This window comes from Crassostrea angulata, chromosome 5 (genome assembly GCF_025612915.1).
Source record: "Crassostrea angulata isolate pt1a10 chromosome 5, ASM2561291v2, whole genome shotgun sequence".
Classification (NCBI taxonomy): domain Eukaryota; kingdom Metazoa; phylum Mollusca; class Bivalvia; order Ostreida; family Ostreidae; genus Magallana; species Magallana angulata.
Window position 1 is genome coordinate 57719338 of NC_069115.1, and position 20311 is coordinate 57739648.

Below are 20311 nucleotides of genomic sequence, written 5' to 3' on the forward strand. Positions count from 1 at the left end.
CAAAATATAGTCTTCCTGAAAATGTACCAATTATATAGTCTATGGAGGAGATACGCATACAATCAGAGTACTAAAAGTACTCCTAGACGGGCTGATACTATTCTCTTTTGAGAAGTGGACAGGCATAGCCTACATCCACTGATGTGGATATAGGCTATGCCTGTCCACTTCTCAAAAGAGAATAGGGTATTCTCTTTTGAGAAGTGGACAGGCATAGCCTACATCCACTGATGTGGATATAGGCTATGCCTGTCCACTTCTCAAAAGAGAATAGGGCTGATACGTAAAAAAATGACAGCAGCTATAGCAGTTACGGTGAAACTTGGTTATAATGAACTCCTGTAGGGACCATTTGATTTACTTCGCCATATCAGAAGTTCATATGAATTTGAGGTTCAAATTCAGTTCACTATATCAATAACTTCGTTATAATGGGGTTTGTCTTTACCTTAAAATTTTACAAGGATTTGTTAACAATTTTTGTGAGGACTTCATCAAATTTTGCTATGTCCAAGATTTCGCTATATATGTGTTCATACTGAACAAGTTTTACTGTAGTACATTGTACATGAACATTGAGATTGCTGCCACAAAAAAAAACACTACAAAAAGTGCATACTTGAAGTTTTAATCTTGTCAAAAATAAATCACATAATAACACAAGCAAGACAATCAAGTTTCTCCAACTGTGCAAGCGAGCCAATGATTTGTGAACCTGTTAGCTGCAGAACTGTAGCTCTCTGGAAAAAGAAATTGTGACAGACCAGAAAGCTTAAGGGTCTGTCACATTTTTTTTTTCAGAGAGCTTCATGCAGTTCTGCAGCTATGAGCTTGACTGCTTTTCAAAAACACAAACCCTTAGCTAGGAACGTCAAGAAAGTTTATATAAAATAATACTGACAATTTTCTTTTCAGCCAGTCATGATTGTGCAGGTCAACTCTCTAACTAATTACTTACTGATTTCTTAATCATAATTTAGTTATGCCAATATACTTTTTAAAAACTTATAAACATTGGGAATATTTAGAATATTTCAAATCAATAATTTCATAAAATTCTGATATATCTAAAACATGCCATTCAGATCCTAACAGTGATGATACAGCATTTTCAAAATTATCCCTCTCATAATTATCCTCAACAAAATGTTTGGCAACTAAATCTGTTTCAATATCATTTGGTAAATCATTAACATATAATACCATATCACACCGCACGAGTAAATCTGTTAAGTTCCTATTATAATACACCATTAGAAGAATGGCAGCACTGGAAAGGGCCTCCTTAATAGTCAGAGTCTGAATAAGTGGACACTGTCGAGCCAGTCTGATCATGTGACAGTCCACCCTGTCCCCATAGGCCAGTGGGGTGGGGTAGTTATAGGGCTGGTTGGTCAGGCTGAAGTCAACAAAGGTGGTCAGAGTATCTCTGTGGTATGACATTAGCGTGCACACTGACTCCAGGTATTTTATCCAGACATTTTTCCTGTATATTAGTGATGTTAGTGGCATGCTTGGTTTCAGAAACACTTCTTTCTCAGTCCATTCATGAGCTCTTGCTAGAAAACAGTGGACTCTGAGTTTAGGTCCATGCTTTCTTATCTCCCCCCACTGAGCGTCACTGATTGCCTCATTGTAAAACCCCTTGGTCTGGGCATTGGCCACAATGTGGAGTTCTTTGAGAGAATGGGAGGCCAGGTGCTTGAGGAGACTGAAGTTTAATTGGTGAGGAGTCAGGGCTAACTCTGAAAGGTTCACAAGGTACATTAAGTTGCTCAGACAGCTGCTGCGGAAGGAGTTTACAATCCATAAACTCTGAAGATGACTTGAATGTTTCAATCCAAATGGCAAAGGCGCATTTTTCATCCCACTGTCATCTATGTTTTCTATATTCAATTTTCTTATGGTGTTGTTTCTCTGAAGAAATTCATGTAATGAGCATTTCAGTAGTTCCATTTCAGAAAAGTCTGCACACATTGAAATCAATGTAAAATTTTTAGCATTGGTACAGTTTTGAACTAATTTCATGTAGACTTCAAATGAAGATGAACTTCTTATAGCAATAATTATATTTTTCATGTATCTTCCAAATTTGTCAACACATGCCAAAACATTCTGATGAATATTTTCGCACTGCTGCAGATCCTCCAAGGAAGATGGAATGCCCATTTCAAAAATCTCCTCCCAAATCAAACCCTCTGAATACTTAAATAGGGGCCAGGCATCTGCTCGTTCCAGAGCCTGGCGCCAAGTAGAACAGGTCTGAAACACACTAACTTTGTCCACCAAAGAAAGGCAACTGAATATCCTTCCCAGAATTACATCTGGAGTCTTCTCCCACAATGCCATTCTTCTGAGTTCCCAATCAGCTCAACCTGAAATTAGAAAAGATGTTAGAGTACTCATGGCTAGTAAGTTTCTATATATATAGTTATTTGACTTTATTTCTCATCTATTGATAAGACTGCTGATGCCTGTGATACAGTATGCTTCTCATATTTCATGATCTTTTAGAGATCAGGGGTTATCCTTTAGGAATTATATATCACTCTAAGGTTATTACGGGTCTCTGACTACACAAACAAGCTCAGTGCATGATTAGAGCACTGGCACAATATGCCAACAGCTCTGCAATCACAGGATTCAAGTCTCGGTTGAGACTTCATTTTCACAACTTGTTACACTTTTCATGCAGATAACAATACATATCAGAACCTGTATCAAGTTGACATCAATATCTATTGGGCTTAACTGCGAGTGAACACTAGATTTATTTACTGTTTACCCTGTGACACAATGGAAATCTCTTTTACCTGTTATAGTATCTCCATTGACGTCGGAGTAACTTTTGCATTATGGAATTAATTTAGTTCCTCGCACTAGTCCCGAATGATTCAAAGTACAATTTAACAAAAAATACAATCCATGGCAATGATACCGAAAAGACCGAACAAAAACGCTATTTTCCTTCTTCATCGCTTAATTACCATTAAAATGTAGTTCTCTATACCCACACAAACGCCATAATTGGCTTAAGAATATAGTATTTTGGAACATTTTGTCAAAATCATAAGACCGGATGTCAGAGTTGCTAAAGCAAAAACTTCCGTAAATGCGTAACTCTTGTGCGCACTGCAAAAATTCCTTGAACTGAAAACAAATGGTAAGCGGCATATCATTCAACACTGTCTGCTTTAGTTTTGTTTTGATTGAAGCTGAAGAATTATATATCACAATACATTAGTGAATTATCGGGTGAATTGTTTTACAGAGGTTTATTGGTCATTCAATGTTTAAAAATATGACGAGGCATATTTTTCAATCTGTAACCCTGTGTATTTATTAGTTAAGAATTTTAATCTGACTTTGGGATTTTTCTTTTTTCAATTATACATATTAGACAGGTTCTTTCGTTGCAGGCTTTGGTATGAATCGAATGAACATGATGGAACAAGTTCATTTGGCAGGTGAAGATGAAGATGACATTTATGGAGGATTCAATGATTATAACGCCACACTTGATGTTGATGTAAGGAACGTTTAGGGTTGGATTTATTTGCAAATGTATTTACATATCTTTAAGATGTCTTATGAGTATGAACCACAGTGAAAATTTAATTCAAGATTATTGTTTTTTTGCTACAGTTGTCACAGAGTAAATATAATAATTTTACATAATTTTAACATGTCAAGGCATAATAGTTATGTTTAAGAAATGGTGAGAAATGAGTTTTAAAGATTTGTTTTCTTATTTGTTATCGCAAATCATCAATAAGCATTTGATGATCAGCAATTGGTCGATCCATGTATATTGTAAAACAATTATGTAATAAAGGGAGATTCTTATTATTATCTCTAAATTTCAGGATTTACAACATGACTCGACCTTCCAGAAAGCCGTCCTGAGAACCAGCCATGGTAGGAGACCTCCTCCTGTATGTATAACTCATTTTAACATGTTCAGTAAGAGCCATTATGATTTTTTGATTTCAACACTTTTTTTAGGAGGGGGGTCTTGTTTACTGTTGCAGTTGATAATGCATGAGGGATAATTTAAAAAAAAATGATTTAAAAATTCTTATATTTTGAAAAAGAGCAAGATAAAAGCCTTTGAAATTATTTTATGAATTATGAATTGCGCAAAGATTTACAATAAATAGATATACATTTAACATTGCAGACTGCCGCCAGAGGACTAGGAGGAGTTCCTGGAACAGCTGCAAGAGGGGGTAGAATGGGGATGCCCTCCTCCATGGGTCGCATAGGAACGGCTGCTGGAGGGGGAGGTCAGGACATGGCTCGACCAATGACAGCAGTGAGAGGGGCTGGCTACACATCCGCAGGAAACAGAGGTATGCTCAAACACAAATAATAATGATTTTATATGTTAGTGATGTGCAGTAACTAAATTTTAAACAGACTTTTACAGGATTTGATTACTGTATATCTTTCAGCCCAGCTAGCTAAACTAAATAATATTTTGTTCTATTTCAAATCTGACATCAATTGATTTTTGATCATATCAGTTATTTTACATATTGAAGAGAATGATACTACATGTACATCTTAAATTATTTTGTAGCAGCTGGTTTTGATCCCATGAATCAGGCAGGACCTGCCCCTCCCCTAGAGCCTAAACCAGAGGAGAGGTGTGTTATCACTGATTGGATTTCAGTGTTTAGTGTTAGATAACATTCTAGTGTCAACCATTCTTTATACTATAATTATACATGTAGAAGTGAATAAGATGTATTCATTATGAAGTAGTCACATTAGCTGAATACAGTTAAGCTTTTTATTGCAAAAACAGCAGTTGCTGTCAATTTCGTCAGTATATTATAATCTGATGAAAATGTTCAAGGCAATAATGATTTTTTGATTTTTTTGTTTATTTTTCATTCACAGAAAGTGTGCTTTAATTGAATAATTGTTATGTTATAGCCCAGAAGAGAAGATCCGTCAACTAGAGAAGAAGGTTAATGAGCTGATAGAAGAGAGCTGCTTTGCCAACAGTACTGGAGACCTCAGCCTGGTACAGAGAATACTTGTGCTCATGTTTGTTAATCAAAGTACTGAAGAACTGACGGGAGTTGATTTTGTCGATGTTTATTTATTTTAAAATCAGTGATATGTTATTTTGCATGACAAGTACATGTAGTTTCTAATTTGAATTACGCAAATTTTTATAATATGAATTTTTGGACTTTTTCGACAAGAATGTCGAGAAAACCCCATATGAATCATGTTAAATAATATTTAAAGATAAAATAATTCAATCAAACTTTGTATCAGTAATAGAAATATTTTTCGAAAATTGTATGAATCCAAGCAATATTGAACTCTAGTCTCGTTCAACCAAACGCTCGGCTGACACCGTAAATCTCCGACAAGGATTTACGGGGACAGCCGAGCGTCGACTTGAACGAGACTATATTGAACTCTGGCGTACGACTACAAAAAAATATTTAAATTGTTCGTACCATTTAAAATCTGACTATTTTCAAGATATTTATAAATAAGTTTCCTTGAAAAACAATTCTTCAGCATACATTACATTGAATTAATTGATTAATTTCAAGAACTAAGTCTTGTCAGCGGTAATGATTTGTGCTGAGGTCCAAACACTGTTTCACTTTCGGTTTGTCTGAGTAACTGCATAGGAGAGTTGATTAAAATCAACTCCCAAAAAACTGCAAGGCTTATGCTAAATCAGGACTGTTGATCAATTGATTTCTTATAATAACAGCCACAATGAAGACAAGATATCAGATGTGAAATCTATGTACGCAAAAGTTTGGTGATTTTCTAAAAAGTTGATTTTTGATTCTCAGGCCCTTGAAAAAGCGAAGGAAGCAGGGAGGAAGGAAAGAGTTCTAGTCAGACAGAGGGAGCAGCAATCCATGGGTGACCAGATCAACCTTGACCTCACATACTCCGTATGTAACCTCTGACCCCAACTATATGTAAACTTTGACCTTAAATATTGAGTCCCCTGTTGACCATGTTTGTGGTTTCTTGCTATAAATTCTGTCTGAACGAATTTCAAAACTCGGAATTCTGAAGTACCCTGTATTAGAAACGCTCTTAATAATATTAAACATGTATATATGGAGTACATATCTTATTCACCTTAAGGTATAAAGTTATTTTTTTCTATTTTAGGTGTTGTTTAATTTGGCCAATCAATATGCAGCTAATGAGATGTTTAATGAAGCCCTGAACACCTACCAAGTGATTGTCAAAAACAAAATGTTCACAAATGCAGGTAAACATAAGCAAAGATTCTTTTATCACCATATGTATAAAGACTAACAATTTACCTCATTATTTGCTCTGATTAATGTGTTTTCCTACTGTCTATGCAGTCCAGGTGATGACAATAGGGGAAATGAACTATGGTAGGATGTTATTAGATTGATCATTTAACAGTTCTAGGTAGAGTCGTTCTGGTTGAAATCATGTGTTGTTGCGTTGATTTGTTCTGTTTTGTTATTGCATGCTTTTGAATTTGATGCAGACATGTGAATGAAAGAATTTTAAGTTTGCATTATTTCTAGTTACATGACATCTGTGATGGTTTTATACATGCTCATCGTACATATTAATGTACATCTACCTTAGCATTGGAATCTGAATAAACTGTACTGATAACTGTTAGGGTACAGTCTAATTGGTGTAAACTATGTCTATCTTATTCCTTGTGATTCCCTACCTTTATTTTGATATTTCAGGTCGTTTAAAAGTGAACATGGGGAACATTTACTTCAGACAAAGGAATTACCCAAAGGCCATCAAGTTCTACAGAATGGCTCTGGATCAGGTCCCCAATTCCCACAAAGAAATGAGGTAACTACAAACAACATTGAGCTTGATCTCTAGAACAAAATCTCATCAAAAATATTCTGTCAAAAAATCTGCAGCATTCTTAGGCCAACTGATAAGTTATTTAATCTTATGTTAAATCAATATTACCGCTACAGAAAGATATTTGACCGGTTTTAATACCTATTTGCAAATAATATGTTTTTTAATGATAAAGACATCACAAAGTTGTTAGTCAAGTTCTGTTGTTACATGATTTTATATGACTCTGTTACATGTAAGCCATTTTGAGTTTGTTAGGCACATATTAATTCTATAAAGAGATATATTTAAAAAGTGTGTATTTTACTTTCTTGTCTCACATTATTCAGGACAAAGATCATGCAGAATGTTGGCATTGTGTTTGTGAAGATGGGGCAGTACAATGATGCCATCACGTCCTTCGAACACATCATGCAGGAGGCTCCCAACTTCAAGACCGGCTTCAATCTGATCCTCTGTTACTTCGCTCTCGGAGATCGAGAGAAGATGAAGCGAGGGTTTCAGAAACTCCTGACCGTGGATCTCAGAATTGACGATGAGGACAAATACCTCCCACATGGGGTAACCTATCAATACTTTGTCCATTGTCTATATATTAAATGTACCCTATCTCTGTTCAATCTCAATTCAAAATGCTTTTGTGGATGTCTTGAAATGTAAGTGCAAAATTTTTCAGTTAATTGATATCAAGAAAAAAAAATGTAAATAATGAAAATTTTTGTTGATATCTTAGAAATGTAAAAATCTCAACAGAAAAATTACTGCTTAAACTCATAATATTGAGGCAGTGGTACCCTGTATGCAGTTTAAAGTTGACTTGATCTATTGTAGGAGGACAAGAACTATAACTTGATCCTTGAGGTCATCAAAAATGACGCACTCAGGCAGATAGAGAGGAAGAGGTGGGTCTTTACACTGAATTAATAAAAGAATTTTAAACAAGATGAAAGAAAACTATTTGAAATTTTCAATAAAGAAATCAATCCAAATTATGTTTTAATAAATATTTTAATAAAAATGCAATTGTTTACAGGAAGTATGATGCTGAGAACTGCATAAAGACAGCAGCCAAGATTATCTCCCCTGCCATAGAAGTGCAATTCTCTGTAGGATACGACTGGTTAGTACACATCAGCTGATGGCGTGCAGTTCAAGTGATAGTGATAGCTCATAAAATGTATTTTTACAGTTCTGTACACGACTTTGTATTTAAAAACAATTACATAAATATGCCTGTAAGAAATAGTTAAGATAGGTATGGATTTTTCTTCATATTGTTTTTCACCAATGATGTAAGAGTATTGTATAGAATTGATACTTGCAGATGTATTGAGACCTTAGATAATCTACCTGTGTTTTATGAACAGGTGTACAGAACAGGTGAAGTCCTCACAATACCTTGACTTGGCCCATGACCTGGAAATTGACAAGGCTATCATGTTCCTGAAACAGAAGGATTTCACCCAGGTACACAGTCCCCTCAATATTTAAATAGGTTGTATTCCTTGGGATGAAAAGTTCTGTACAACTGTAGAGGATTCTTCACTGACTCTTCTAAGATGCTCTTTTAAATACTTGTGAATGTGTTATGATATAAATAGTGCCTGTTTGGGAGGGTACCTGTAGAAATTGACAGCCCGAGAAAACCATTGTCAACCGACGCGAAGCATTTAATTTCAATTTTAATTTCAACAGTTACCCTCCCAAATAGGCACTATTTATTTTATTATACTGAATGTCTTTAATTAAAAGAAAATTTTATTACTTTTATATAGAAATGAAGTGAATTCTATGGCGAACCGTACGCACATAATTTACGCGCATGTAACAATTCGTTGTGTTACCCGTTGCCAAGTGTGTTGCTAACGCTGAGGGTAATAGAACGGATTACCAACTGCGTCTAAACCAATCAGATTTCAGTATTTAACATGAAAGTATAATAAATATACATGTACTGTTTAAAATTTTCTGATAGGTGCATTTTACACAGTTATGTGGTGCCATTGGAAAAATTCAATTTTCCTTAAAGTAATCAATCCATAAAGATTGTAAATAATAAAATGAACATTTTATTAATTTTGCACCTTTTGAAAAGAATTTATTTTCATATTTTGAGTTCAAGTTTTCACACTGAGTTTATTTTTTTGTTTAGGCCATAGAGACCCTCAAATCTTTTGAGAAGAAGGACACAAAAGTGGCCAGCACTGCTGCCACTAATCTCTCCTTCCTTTACTTCCTGGTAAGTACTTCCTGTTCTTACTTCCTTCTTGCTTAGAAAAAAACCAGGAATTGACTCCTGAAGCTAGCATCCAGTGTGAGGTTGGACTAACTAGTAACAGGAAGTGAAGTAATGATACAGCCATGTCTTCTGCTTACTAGAAAAGCTTGGTGTATAAAACCAGAGATGTTTTTTATTCTGTTAAAGATCTGTCTGCTTTACTTAACATGTACAAAATTAGAAATATTTGAAAACAAATTGGTAATGAATACTATGTGATTAAAAATAATATACCATACATCTAATAAAGGCTAGCTTATTTGTATACAAGTGGATGGGTAACTTGATCTTGAATCCACCTGCGATATTGGCTTACTAAGAGATAGAGTGATTTACAGGTAATGTTCACATTTACTACTTTACACAACCAGTATCTTGGCTTACTAAGAGATAGAGTGATTTACAGGTAATGTTCACATTTACTACTTTACACAACCAGTATCTGACTGAAAGCAAAAATTTATATGTGTAAAATGCAGCATTGTGAACAACCTCTGTATTACACACCATCATGTGAAGGTTTACATGTGTAAAATACCGCATTGATAACAACCTCTGTATTACACACCGTCGTGATTCTGGATGTATGCTCAGTTATTGTACGATGTTTTATGTTTACACTTCAGCATGGAGAGGTATTTACAGCATAATTAGCTTAATTACCGTGGCATTTTTTCATCTCTTGACTTCTTTTGTACATGTTTTATTTTTTATTATCTCCCCTTTCTTGGCAGTCATTCTGATCAATGCATAAAAGTTTTAATATAAAACTTGTTTTCTTTTGTTTTATTTTGATTACAGATTGATCTAAACAGTTCATATCCACAACTAATCTTGACAAAAAGCTGTTATTCAATAATATAATATTACATGTATTGGATTATGAATGACTTTGCTGCATTTCTCAATACATGATCTATGCAATTCTAAGAGAATTTCTATGCATCTCTTCAATCATTTTCTTCTATGTCAGATATTGCTTAAGTGTTTTCCAGCGAAAGCATGTGGTGTTTTTAATTTCCTTTTTCGAGTTTCATTGGAACTGACTAACCCCACTGAATGTTGTAGCAGAGTTTGTGTATTGTCCCCTCTATAGTACATGTAGTACCAACAGAAATTGACAGCTATTTGTAGTGCTGCTTTGTAGAAATCAAATTCAGACTAATCTTTCAAGTATTGGAACTCTAGGACTGAGCACCCAGGTATATGTAGGCATTTCACCGAGCCTCAAAACTAGGCACTTCCATTTTGTTTCTTTTGTATATTGGTGGCACAGCTTATTCTGTACAACACACAGAGTAATATCCAGAGAGATGGTAGAAAAAACTATATTCATGTATAAAATTTGAATATATGCTGACTTATGTAAAAGTTACAGAGTATATGCATAATACTTAGACTCCCATGTAAAGAAATTCCCTGTACACAATAACACTCTTTATTACACATAATTGATATCTTCTTTTTTTGCATTGTATAGTACTAGTGGACTTCATGATATTATAAACAGGTTTTATTTTCAAAATTGCTCAATATTCATCCATTCAGTATGACTTCACATTCAAGATCTTGCTGTGGTGTTGTTTCAATGAAATTGAATCAAGAAAGAAGATTTTGAAAATATGTAAAAAAAAAAAACTTCAATTTTTGAATTGGTACAAATTGTAAACAGTGGTTTGTTGTGTTGTTTTACAGGAGAATGACTTGGAGCAGGCAGACAAGTACGCAGAGCTCGCAATGAGTGCTGATAGATACAACCCCGCAGGTAACCAGAATCTCACCAGAACTAAAACAACACTGTCTCACTCTCATGCTCTTTCTGCCTATCCCCTGTTGGTTTGTCTCCATCTCTGTTTGCCTGTCTGTCTTTCTCTTTGTTTCCCTCTCAATGAAGTTTTTATAAGATTGGAAGTCTAATTTGTTTTTGATTCTCATTATTTCAGCACTGGTAAACAAAGGCAATGTGTTGTATGCCCGGGGCGACTATGAGAAGGCTAGGGAATTCTTCAAAGAGGCACTTCAGAATGATTCCTCATGTGTGGAAGGATTGTACAACCTAGGTACTGTCAATCAAATTGGATTTTATTAACCATGTTTAGTTAATGCATGTTTGTTTGTTAGCAAACAAATGAAAACTTGATGTGTAAATTGCTGATGGTAACATAAATGATTTATAAGAGAGCAAAACTCCTCTGATTGCACAGGTTTAACTAACAAGAAGATCAGCCGGTTAGAGGACGCCTTGGATTGTTTCTACAAACTCCACGCCATTCTACGGAACAGTCCACAAGTCATGTACCAGATAGCAGACCTGTATCCTTTCTTGCACCATTCCATAGCTTTGTTCTTTGTCTTTCTTTTGTATGTAATAATTTTCTCGTGAAAGGACTAGTTTATATCTTTGCTCTTTATTTAGTCTTTCCTTTGTAATAGTTTTCTGTAGAATTTATAGTAGTTTTATCAGTAGCTGGTGTAGATATAGGTGTCACACAGAGTTGTTGGCCTTGACCCTGAGACAGACACGATCAGCTGGAGGACACCGCCCAGGCAACAGAGTGGTTCATGCAGCTGATCGGGGTGGCTCCCACCGACACCTCTGTGCTGGCCAGGACTGGGGAAATCTACGACAACGAGGGCGACAAATCCCAGGCGTTCCAGTACTATTATGATGTAAGTGGTGGTGAAGTCTGAATAGCTGACTATTCTCTTACTATTGCATTGTATATTACTGAATGACCAATTCTTATACTTTAATGACTATTTAATGAAAATTCTTGTTATTGTTTCGAAAATTCAAATCTGTTTAAAGAATTTTAGTGAACAATTGATGTTGAAGACAATTTATAATATTATAAAGTACTCAGTCCTAGGTATTGGGTACACAAGTATAAATAGACATGTTTTACAGTCCTTCTGATAAAGTATAAAATCAGACATTTAATGTTGTAGTCCTACCGGTACTTCCCCTCCAATATTCCAGTCATCGAGTGGCTAGGAGCGTATTACATAGACTCCCAGTTCTGTGAGAAAGCCATTCACTACTTTGAGAGGGCAGCCATTGTTCAGTAAGTCCTTCTGTGTCATGACGGCATCTTTGGTCTTTCAAACCAATGTCAACATGTCCTGTCAGAGTGTTTGACTTTTACTAACAGAGAATCTCTGTTTCTTTGACAGGCCAGCTCAGGTGAAGTGGCAGTTGATGATAGCTAGCTGTTATAGAAGGAGTGGGAACTATCAGCAAGCTCTAGAGACCTACAAAAAGATACACAAGAGATTCCCTGATAATATAGAATGTAAGTGTAGACTGGGCTTGTGGAAAAAAAGTATCATTCATGTACTTTTTAAATGATTTCTTATGACTAGTTACTTTATTCTTTGTCCATTTATCCATCTTCGCTAGCCAAGAGTATCTGATATGCACCGCTGCAGGAGTGATGCGGATCAGAAACCCTTGGCTAATTAAGATGCCATTTATCTTATGAATTCTAATTAATGATTGATAAGTACATGTATAGCTTTATTACCATACATAGGTTGTCGAAAATGTGTTACACTAAAATTTATATGCACAGTATTGGTTCTTTTTTGGCAGGTTTACGTTACTTAATGAGGATCTGTTCAGACCTTGGTTTACCTGAAGCTCAAGAGTATGCCACCAAATTAAAGAAAGCTGAGAAAACCAAGGAGCTTAGGGAACAGGTCTGTATTTACTGTCCTTTATTTATGGGTGTCATTGTCTCAAAGCATTATTTGAATCAGGGTTTGTGTTAAGGTATCAAAGTCTGACCTTGGATATTACTTGTTAAGGTTTATTTATCAGTAATTTACAGTAAAAAGAATTGTGGAAAATCAAATGTTAATGTTGACCTTTTAATACAACTGTTTATATCTGTTTACAGAGGGCAACAAGTGGAACACGGAGAGGAAGTGGGCGTGGCCGGAGGGGAGAGGAAGGTAAGACAATCAGCTGATCTCAGGTGATATCGTACCTGTACACTACACCTATTGATAGCTACACATGTCTCTCTGAGCGCAACTTCCAGTACTTCATGTCCAGCATTTAAATGTAATGCTAATTGTTCCGTCTTAAGCATGTATATCACATTGAATTTTTTTAAGAACGAGAAGGCAGTGGTGGTGGAAGGAGAGGGAAGTCGAAGGGGCGACGCCCACATCTTGATGACATCGGAGATGAACCGTACCAGGCTCGGCAACAGGAAGTCGGTGAGTTATCCCCACACAATATTCAAATCCAGAGATCAAGAAATAAAGCATGTCTATACTATATAGGATATAGAGTCATGAGTTAGACATATTATACTGTGTTAGTCTGTATAATTATTTAATCTTTATATCAGAAATAGTCGTGTAATTTTGGCTCTAGCTTTAGGATCATGCATGTTTTGTACTTGGTCATGAGTAAGACTGTATTTCAAGTGACAAGTAGATTCTCAGCATCATGTCAGATTCAGTAAAGTAGTAAATACTCAAGTTCATTTCCTCAGTGCCTCTCATGTATAACATGTATAAGGTGTGCTATTTAATTAGGCATTACATTAGACCGTTGCATGATCAGTCTGTATACATATGTAGCATGTCTGTAGTATATATTCTCTCATCCGATGTACAAACTGTCAGTAGACTGGGATCTCCAGTAGTTTCACTAGTTAGGCTCAAAACATAAAGAGGAAGGCAATGGGACTTGGTCCTAGTTAAGGTGCCTCACTACACCTTGAAATAGTTTCTTAAATCAGCAGAAAATTACTTGATTATGATAGAAAGAATGATGGATAAGAAGTATATATGTCAAATAGGTGAAAAAATGTGCAATTTTAGATAAAAAATGGTATTTTCAAAAATTTCATTCAATATATATTTAAACAAAAGCCTCAGGTGGATTCGAACTCATGACCTGCGGTTCACAAGCCTGATACTTTAACCACTGTGCTATGACGATATACATCTGACTTGATTGATACAAACAGTTTAACAAAACATTAAATCGCCATCTTGTGACGTAGTGTCTTAAAAAGTATAAGTCTTGGTGTAGTGAAGTACATTAATTTTAGAGGAAGGGGCTAGGAATTGTTTATTGCCTGGGACAAGATAGAACAGGGTTTTATGTCAAAATATAGCTAGGAGATAAGATTTGGTATTTTTATTGGAGGGGGGGGGGGGGAGAGGTAAGAACTATCAGGGGTTGTTTCATTGTGTTAGAATGTTTCACTGGGAATGGTTTCTAGGGGGTAGGGGGGTGCAGGGTTGTTACACTGGGAGTGGGCGTAGTATCATTAGAGCCTCAGTCTATCAGTAAGTTGAATGATGATGTAGAGTGGACAGTAATTGATTTTGTTATTTGACAGTGGAGGAACAAGGTAAGATACATGGGTGATAGATTCTCCTCTCTTCCTCTGTGTAGCCACATAATCTATTGACTGCTTACAACCTCATTCCTTCATCTACACATTCTTTGTTCAACCTTCTGCTTTTGTTTCATTTGGTGCCAAATTTTGAAATTTTTGTTGAAATTCCAAGGATTTATATTTGATGATTTGGACAGAAAACGAAAATTTTTGATCAATGTTTACTGTTATATTATTTTCCTGTGTATCCTTTTGTGTTGTATACTTTAGTTCTTTTGCACATGTCTTCTTTTTTTTTACATACCCTTTGCAACAATTATCGATAAATGTATCATAGAAGAAATTTAAAGTACATATCATAATTAAACATTCATGTAGGTGCAATTAACCTCTATTAATACAAGGTATTAAATTAAAAATAACATAAAACGTAATATTTTGAATGTAGTCAGTATAGTATTTAGTGTACTCACACAAATATTTAGCAAGTATGAGAGAAGATTTCATGTGAAATTCATGTGAATTTAATTTCATGCTAATGGAAAATTATATGATTTTGTTCTATTTAGTATAAAATAATATTTACATGAACAAACTGTTTGACAAAATTTTACTTTACAAATTTATGTAAATATTCTCCACAATGTCATGGGAAATTCAGTTAAAGGCTTAATTATTATTTATTTTTTTAATTTATAAAAAATTAGATCAGAGAAGATTTTCAGTCATGGAAAATTGAACCATATTTACCCATGTACATCTGTTCTGCATATTCACCAACTGTTGATAAAACAGTGCATTGTCAAATATATCATGTACATATCGGTACTGATGAAAGGTTTCATACTACTAGTAAATTGTCATTTCATGGATTTAATATCATCACAGTATTGTGACAGATTTGGGTTTTGTTTTTACAGATGCTTCATACTCAGATCCCCTGGGCCCCCAAATGGAGCGACCTAAAACCGCCGCAGCCAGAAAACAGGATAATGACGATTTGTTTGATGAAGACGTTGGGGACGACCTATTGCCAGAATGAGGCTACGACCTGCGGAACAGTCAAATTATTTACCTGTTGTTAGACATTGTGACATTTATGATCTGACCTACCGTCCATTTTACTCTGTAATTGTACACTGTTAATATAATTTAAGTACAATTAAAAATCTGTGATATCAGTTTTTGTTTAGTTTTGTCCTATGAGAGAAGGAATTGACTCGAGATTGGACATGTTGAAAGGGTAATGTATGTTAATTATCAGTTTAAGGTTCAAAACATGAACTCATGTTGTTTCATAATGAATTCTCATACACAGCAACTTTAAATGCATACCCCAGCTAAAAACTTTACTGGGATAGGAATTCAAACTTTTGAGCAAAATCTTAAGCTGTGACACTATTCACCTTGTTGTCCCTTCAGAAAGAATGCAAGATTACAGTATCTATTGGTCAATGCAAGAAATAAAGAGGCACACATATGAAGTATACAGTTCATTTATTGCTTTGCATCAGATACGTATACAAGTTAGCAGCTATATTCTTCTCATGGTACACACGTCCTGACTAGATGTGACAAAATGATTGGCTGACAAAAACTGCCCAATCAGAAATTAGCTTCTTTTTTTTTCATCTCCTCAAAACAAAAATAAAATGAAAAAAATTAAAATAAACTCCGAAATTGATTTGTGTAGTGCTCATAGCTCTGGTGTTTTTTTATCAAAGCGAAGAGATGGACAGAAAAAGACAAAGATTTGTACTTAAGTAGTAACACAGTAAATGGAATGTTCCGATGAACTACTGGAATGATAATGAAAGTTTGGTAAAATCATTAAGCAGGTGTAAAAATCACAAACAGCCACAGCAAGGCAACCCTTGGCTGGAAATTTGTCACAACAAAGGATTCTAACCTCAGAAAATAATTCACAACCATCAGTTCTCTTAATTATCACAAACTCTTACAGTCAGCTGAGAAACATACATGACAGATATCGGGTGGCACCCAATTGCAGTGACAAAACTGCTCGAGTAACGACCACCTAAAATATGAATCGTGGTAAACATATAAATATTTAATATCAACAGTTAGAATGGGTAAAAATTGTAATAATACAGGAAAGTTTAAAAAAATTCAACAACCACTACATTTGTATAATATAAAAACGAAAACCATGGAATTATGTATGATGGAATTAATATTTAACAGGAAATGGCCTATAGCTGCTAAACCCCGGAATCTGCTGAAGAGTACATGTATGAGGAATGTGCATGATATTATGTTATTTCTTCAATCAACAATTGTTCAGTTTTACTTTTTCTATTCTACTAGCTTTAGAAATATATATAATATGTATAATAATAATAAAAAAAAAAAAAACAACTTATGACATCTGTACAAAATTTTCACATGATTAACAACTAGTACATGTACTTTGAATGTACATATTTTTGATGAATAATATTGATCATGCATGCACCTATTATTAACATGAATAATGTACACGCTTTGTTCAAACTCAATGTCTCGGCTTTTGAAGCACTTCATGTTGATATAAATTTTAAAATGCATAAATTTGCGGTGTTTGACCATGGGGGGGGGGGGGGGGGGGGGTTTAAAAATTTCAGATTCCCACAGCTTCTCAATCTGAGGGTAGTACATACACTGTATATTTTGTATGTTTTAGACTGTGTGACAAAACACCCACAATATCTTATACCAGTAGAAACTTTTCAACATTTATTTGTTTCTAGCATTCTAAACAAAAGCTTTATATCTAATCATGATAGACATGCTAAACATAAATACATCCATAATCATGATAATTGTGTATTCCATGCTAAAAGTAGAATATAATATTCCTGCTCAATTCACCATAATATCGTACTATCACACAAAAAATGTTTAGCAAAAATATACTTAAAAATTTGTCAATGGAAACAAGCAAAGAAAACATGATACCGGTATGATATAATTTATCACGATTTATCTTAATCCTCGGGTGATTGAATCCAGTCATTACGGCCATTCTGAACAACGGAAGGTTGTCGACCTAACTGGTCATCTTACTGCAGACCCATAACCTACTGCAGCCATCCCCCTGGTGCCCGATTCTGGCCTCGGTGAAACAATTTTTTAAATGCTACAATCTTTTCTCCTCATTTTCCATTATGAAGCTGAGATTCAATATTTCTAAGTGTTTTGGAGGCCTTGGGTTTTTCTTTTGGCGTATTCTCACCAGCTTCCTGAGCAAAGAATTTCATTTTGTCTCTGAAGGACATTCTGTCAGACACGGGTTTCTTGGAGAATGTGCTGCCCCCCTGGGCCTCCTTTTGGGCCATTATCCTATTCCTAGGGTCGCGGTACACTTCCTGTGAGCCAACCACTGTGGGGGTGATTTCTGTTGTTTTGTATGACACATGATTTTGCTGAGGGGTGCCGCCCGTGGAATCAAACACATTGTCTGGGGCATGATCGGGGGTGGGGGGTTGACCGTATGGAGAATGGGGCTCGATTTGATCAGATGTGGATGACCGATATGAAGACTGTGATGCATAAGGTGTTCTATCACTCTCGCTACCAACACTGTACGTATTACGAGTCTCTAACTGGGTGTTAAACGATACCGATTTCTTCGGAACAGTTTCTGGCACATTTCTGAAATTAGAATTGTTCATGTTACGGAAGCCATTTTGGATTTCGGGGTTCCTCTCGTTAGGTCGATTGGCACCGTGAACGTCGTAGGAGGATCCCCGGACAGGGGGAGCAGGTGCCCCGTACTGTGAGTGGGCGGGGAGGTTGGCGTACTGCTGGTTGTAGCCCTGGGGCTGGTTCTGCAGCCTAAGGGCCTCCAGACGCTGGGCCTCTTCCCTAACACGAAGTTCTTGATCACGTTTCTCCTGCTCACGTCTCTCGCGTTCACGTATTTCAATCTCCCGCCGATGCTGCTCTTCCTGTCTCTGTCGTGCCTCAGCCCTAAGTCGAGCCTCTTCTTGTTCTCGCTGGGCCTCTAGCTCACGCAATCTTTCTCTCTCCTGCAAAATTAAAACAAATTCTCATTTGCAATTAAATATACATTGTATATGTTGATCTGTGTCATGCCTACATTGCTTTATCCAACTTCATCTTCCAAAAAGTTATAAGAAATATCTACAACACTGATAATGTATAGAACTGAAGGTTAGAGATGTACTGTTGAAATCACGTTAGTATGCAAGTATTACAGACTATTAAATACAAATAAAATATTTAAATACCACAAGAACTAACAGCTGGATGTATCTAGCCTTAATATCATTAAACCAAGAAAGCTGACGCTTGATTAACATATGAATACTTATTTCCTGGTAGTTCTAACCACTAGCTACACTCACCATCTCCTTCCTCTTCTGTTCCTCCTCCTGCTTCTTCTTCATTAACCGCTCCTCTTCCATCATCATCAGCCTCTTCTGCTCCTCGTAATCCTGTCGCTGTTTTTCTCGTATGTCCTGAACAAAATTGAAATACTCTTTACAATCAGATGGTTCTACACTATTTACAGACTAAAATGAAAGGCTAAGCATTATTTTGTAATCCACTGAACCTTCTTCTTGGTCCCTGAATTTCATAGCTAGGTTGATGAAATTGGCTGAATACCCCTCCATACAAAGCATGTCTAAATCTTTCTTTCCTCTAATTTAGTAGCTTGAGTTTCATGACTAGGTGTATGAATACCCCCAATACAAACACATCTTACCCGTTGTTTCCGCTGGTACTCCTCTTGCTCTCGTAACTTCCTCTCCTGCCTCTTTTGTAGTCTTTGTTGTCTCTCTTCTTTCTCCAACTCAAACATTTCTAACTTCCTCTCAAGCCTGTAAAACAGATAATTATTGGTAAAATACACAAGCAGTTCATGTACATGTGGTTTCCAATTTTGACTCGGACGATTCACAGACCAAGCATTTAAATATTTGGAGTGATGCAATCGAAGTTATATCAACATTCAACCAAAACATATTGATTTCAGAACTCCCTCTACGACCATTAATTTGTGCTCTGGATGGTATAACAAATTGCACTCTGTAAGCTTTCTAGGATTCCTGACAAAGCGTTTCTACAGGTGGCCGTTTACATGTAGGCATGTATCAGTATATAGTACCCAAACCACACCGCTCCCTCCTTCAGACATAGTACAACATAGTACTTACTCTCCTGACTTGTTCAAAGCGTCCTCATTACTTCAAATTTGAATACAAAAACTTGTTTAAAGAAAAGTTACCAAACAAGAAATTTTAATTAAAATTATTTCAAAAACCCATCAAAATTAGGAAAATTTTGCAATTAAAAAATCACTTGGTCTACTTTGTACAAAATCCTGAACATTTTCACAAATAAAAAACAGCCCCCAAAAAATACACATACATAGCAAGATTTATTTAAGTCCATACTGTACTTGTCAAAAGACCAGTTTTTGCTTTTTTTTCCAAATCTCCCTTATACATTACCAGTAGAGGTGACCTACCTTTGCATGCGGTCTTTCTCGCGTTCGTACTCCTCGTACATCTGTTTGTGGTTGAGTTCCTCCAGCTTCCTGTGTGCCTTGGAGATGTCCTCCTGGATGGCTTGTATCAGGTATTCCCTGCCCTGCAAAACAGGTCACCAAGTTACAAAAAAGATTTCCACTCCATCAAGATCTTAGATTCAGAGAAGAATCTCTACAACTCTCATTGAGTAAAATGATAATGCATCTTCTAATCATATACTTCAACAATGATTAAAATCCAATGTTTAATCGAGTGCTGTTACACCAGTGTTATAACCAGCTCTTTGT

At 35.8% G+C, this 20311-nt stretch overlaps 3 protein-coding genes across 7 annotated transcripts in view; 1 reads left to right on the top strand and 2 right to left on the bottom strand.

Moving 5' to 3' along the window:
• Nucleotides 1–612: 612 nt before the first annotated feature.
• LOC128184527 (uncharacterized) lies at nucleotides 613–3107 on the bottom strand. Of its 2 annotated transcripts, none has more exons than XM_052854054.1 (2): nucleotides 2988–3107; nucleotides 613–2375 (listed from the first exon to the last, which is right to left on the bottom strand). In XM_052854054.1, the coding sequence occupies exon 2, from the start codon at nucleotides 2347–2349 to the stop codon at nucleotides 1006–1008; it is 1344 nt and encodes a 447-aa protein (XP_052710014.1). In that variant the 5' UTR covers nucleotides 2350–2375; nucleotides 2988–3107; the 3' UTR covers nucleotides 613–1005. The 2 variants fall into 2 exon arrangements, with proteins under 2 accessions (XP_052710014.1, XP_052710013.1); XM_052854053.1 differs by having other exon boundaries at nucleotides 2814–3074.
• Nucleotides 3070–15688, top strand: LOC128184526 (intraflagellar transport protein 88 homolog). Of its 2 annotated transcripts, none has more exons than XM_052854051.1 (24): nucleotides 3070–3163; nucleotides 3420–3529; nucleotides 3867–3935; nucleotides 4181–4352; nucleotides 4583–4649; nucleotides 4942–5032; nucleotides 5832–5936; nucleotides 6163–6265; nucleotides 6732–6846; nucleotides 7194–7425; nucleotides 7696–7766; nucleotides 7898–7984; nucleotides 8232–8331; nucleotides 9017–9103; nucleotides 10838–10907; nucleotides 11086–11202; nucleotides 11347–11455; nucleotides 11662–11812; nucleotides 12092–12207; nucleotides 12317–12435; nucleotides 12735–12841; nucleotides 13042–13096; nucleotides 13262–13366; nucleotides 15426–15688. In XM_052854051.1, exons 2-24 carry the CDS (start codon nucleotides 3428–3430, stop codon nucleotides 15545–15547), a joined length of 2472 nt encoding a protein of 823 aa, XP_052710011.1. In that variant the 5' UTR covers nucleotides 3070–3163; nucleotides 3420–3427; the 3' UTR covers nucleotides 15548–15688. The 2 variants fall into 2 exon arrangements, with proteins under 2 accessions (XP_052710011.1, XP_052710012.1); XM_052854052.1 differs by lacking the exon at nucleotides 3070–3163 and adding an exon at nucleotides 3235–3255.
• Nucleotides 15689–15985: 297 nt separating this feature from the next.
• Nucleotides 15986–20311, bottom strand: part of LOC128184525 (afadin-like) — a 36099-nt gene continuing 31773 nt past the window's right edge. For all 3 annotated transcript variants that reach the window (XM_052854047.1, XM_052854050.1, XM_052854048.1), the window contains 4 exons: nucleotides 20003–20124; nucleotides 19238–19352; nucleotides 18876–18989; nucleotides 15986–18536 (listed from right to left, as the gene is read on the bottom strand). In XM_052854047.1, coding sequence (XP_052710007.1) covers nucleotides 17661–18536; nucleotides 18876–18989; nucleotides 19238–19352; nucleotides 20003–20124 — 1227 coding nt within the window. In that variant the 3' untranslated portion in view covers nucleotides 15986–17660. The remainder of the gene's footprint in view (nucleotides 18537–18875; nucleotides 18990–19237; nucleotides 19353–20002; nucleotides 20125–20311) is intronic.

Coding starts and splice junctions, on each gene's coding strand:
- LOC128184527 (XM_052854054.1), bottom strand. CDS start 2,349: ATGGCATTGTGGGAGAAGACTCCAGATGTAATTCTGGGAAGGATATTC.
- LOC128184526 (XM_052854051.1), top strand. CDS start 3,428: ATGAATCGAATGAACATGATGGAACAAGTTCATTTGGCAGGTGAAGAT. Junction 6,266..6,731: donor CAAAATGTTCACAAATGCAG/GTAAACATAAGC, acceptor TTGATATTTCAG/GTCGTTTAAAAGTGAACATG. Junction 11,203..11,346: donor GGAAGGATTGTACAACCTAG/GTACTGTCAATC, acceptor CTGATTGCACAG/GTTTAACTAACAAGAAGATC.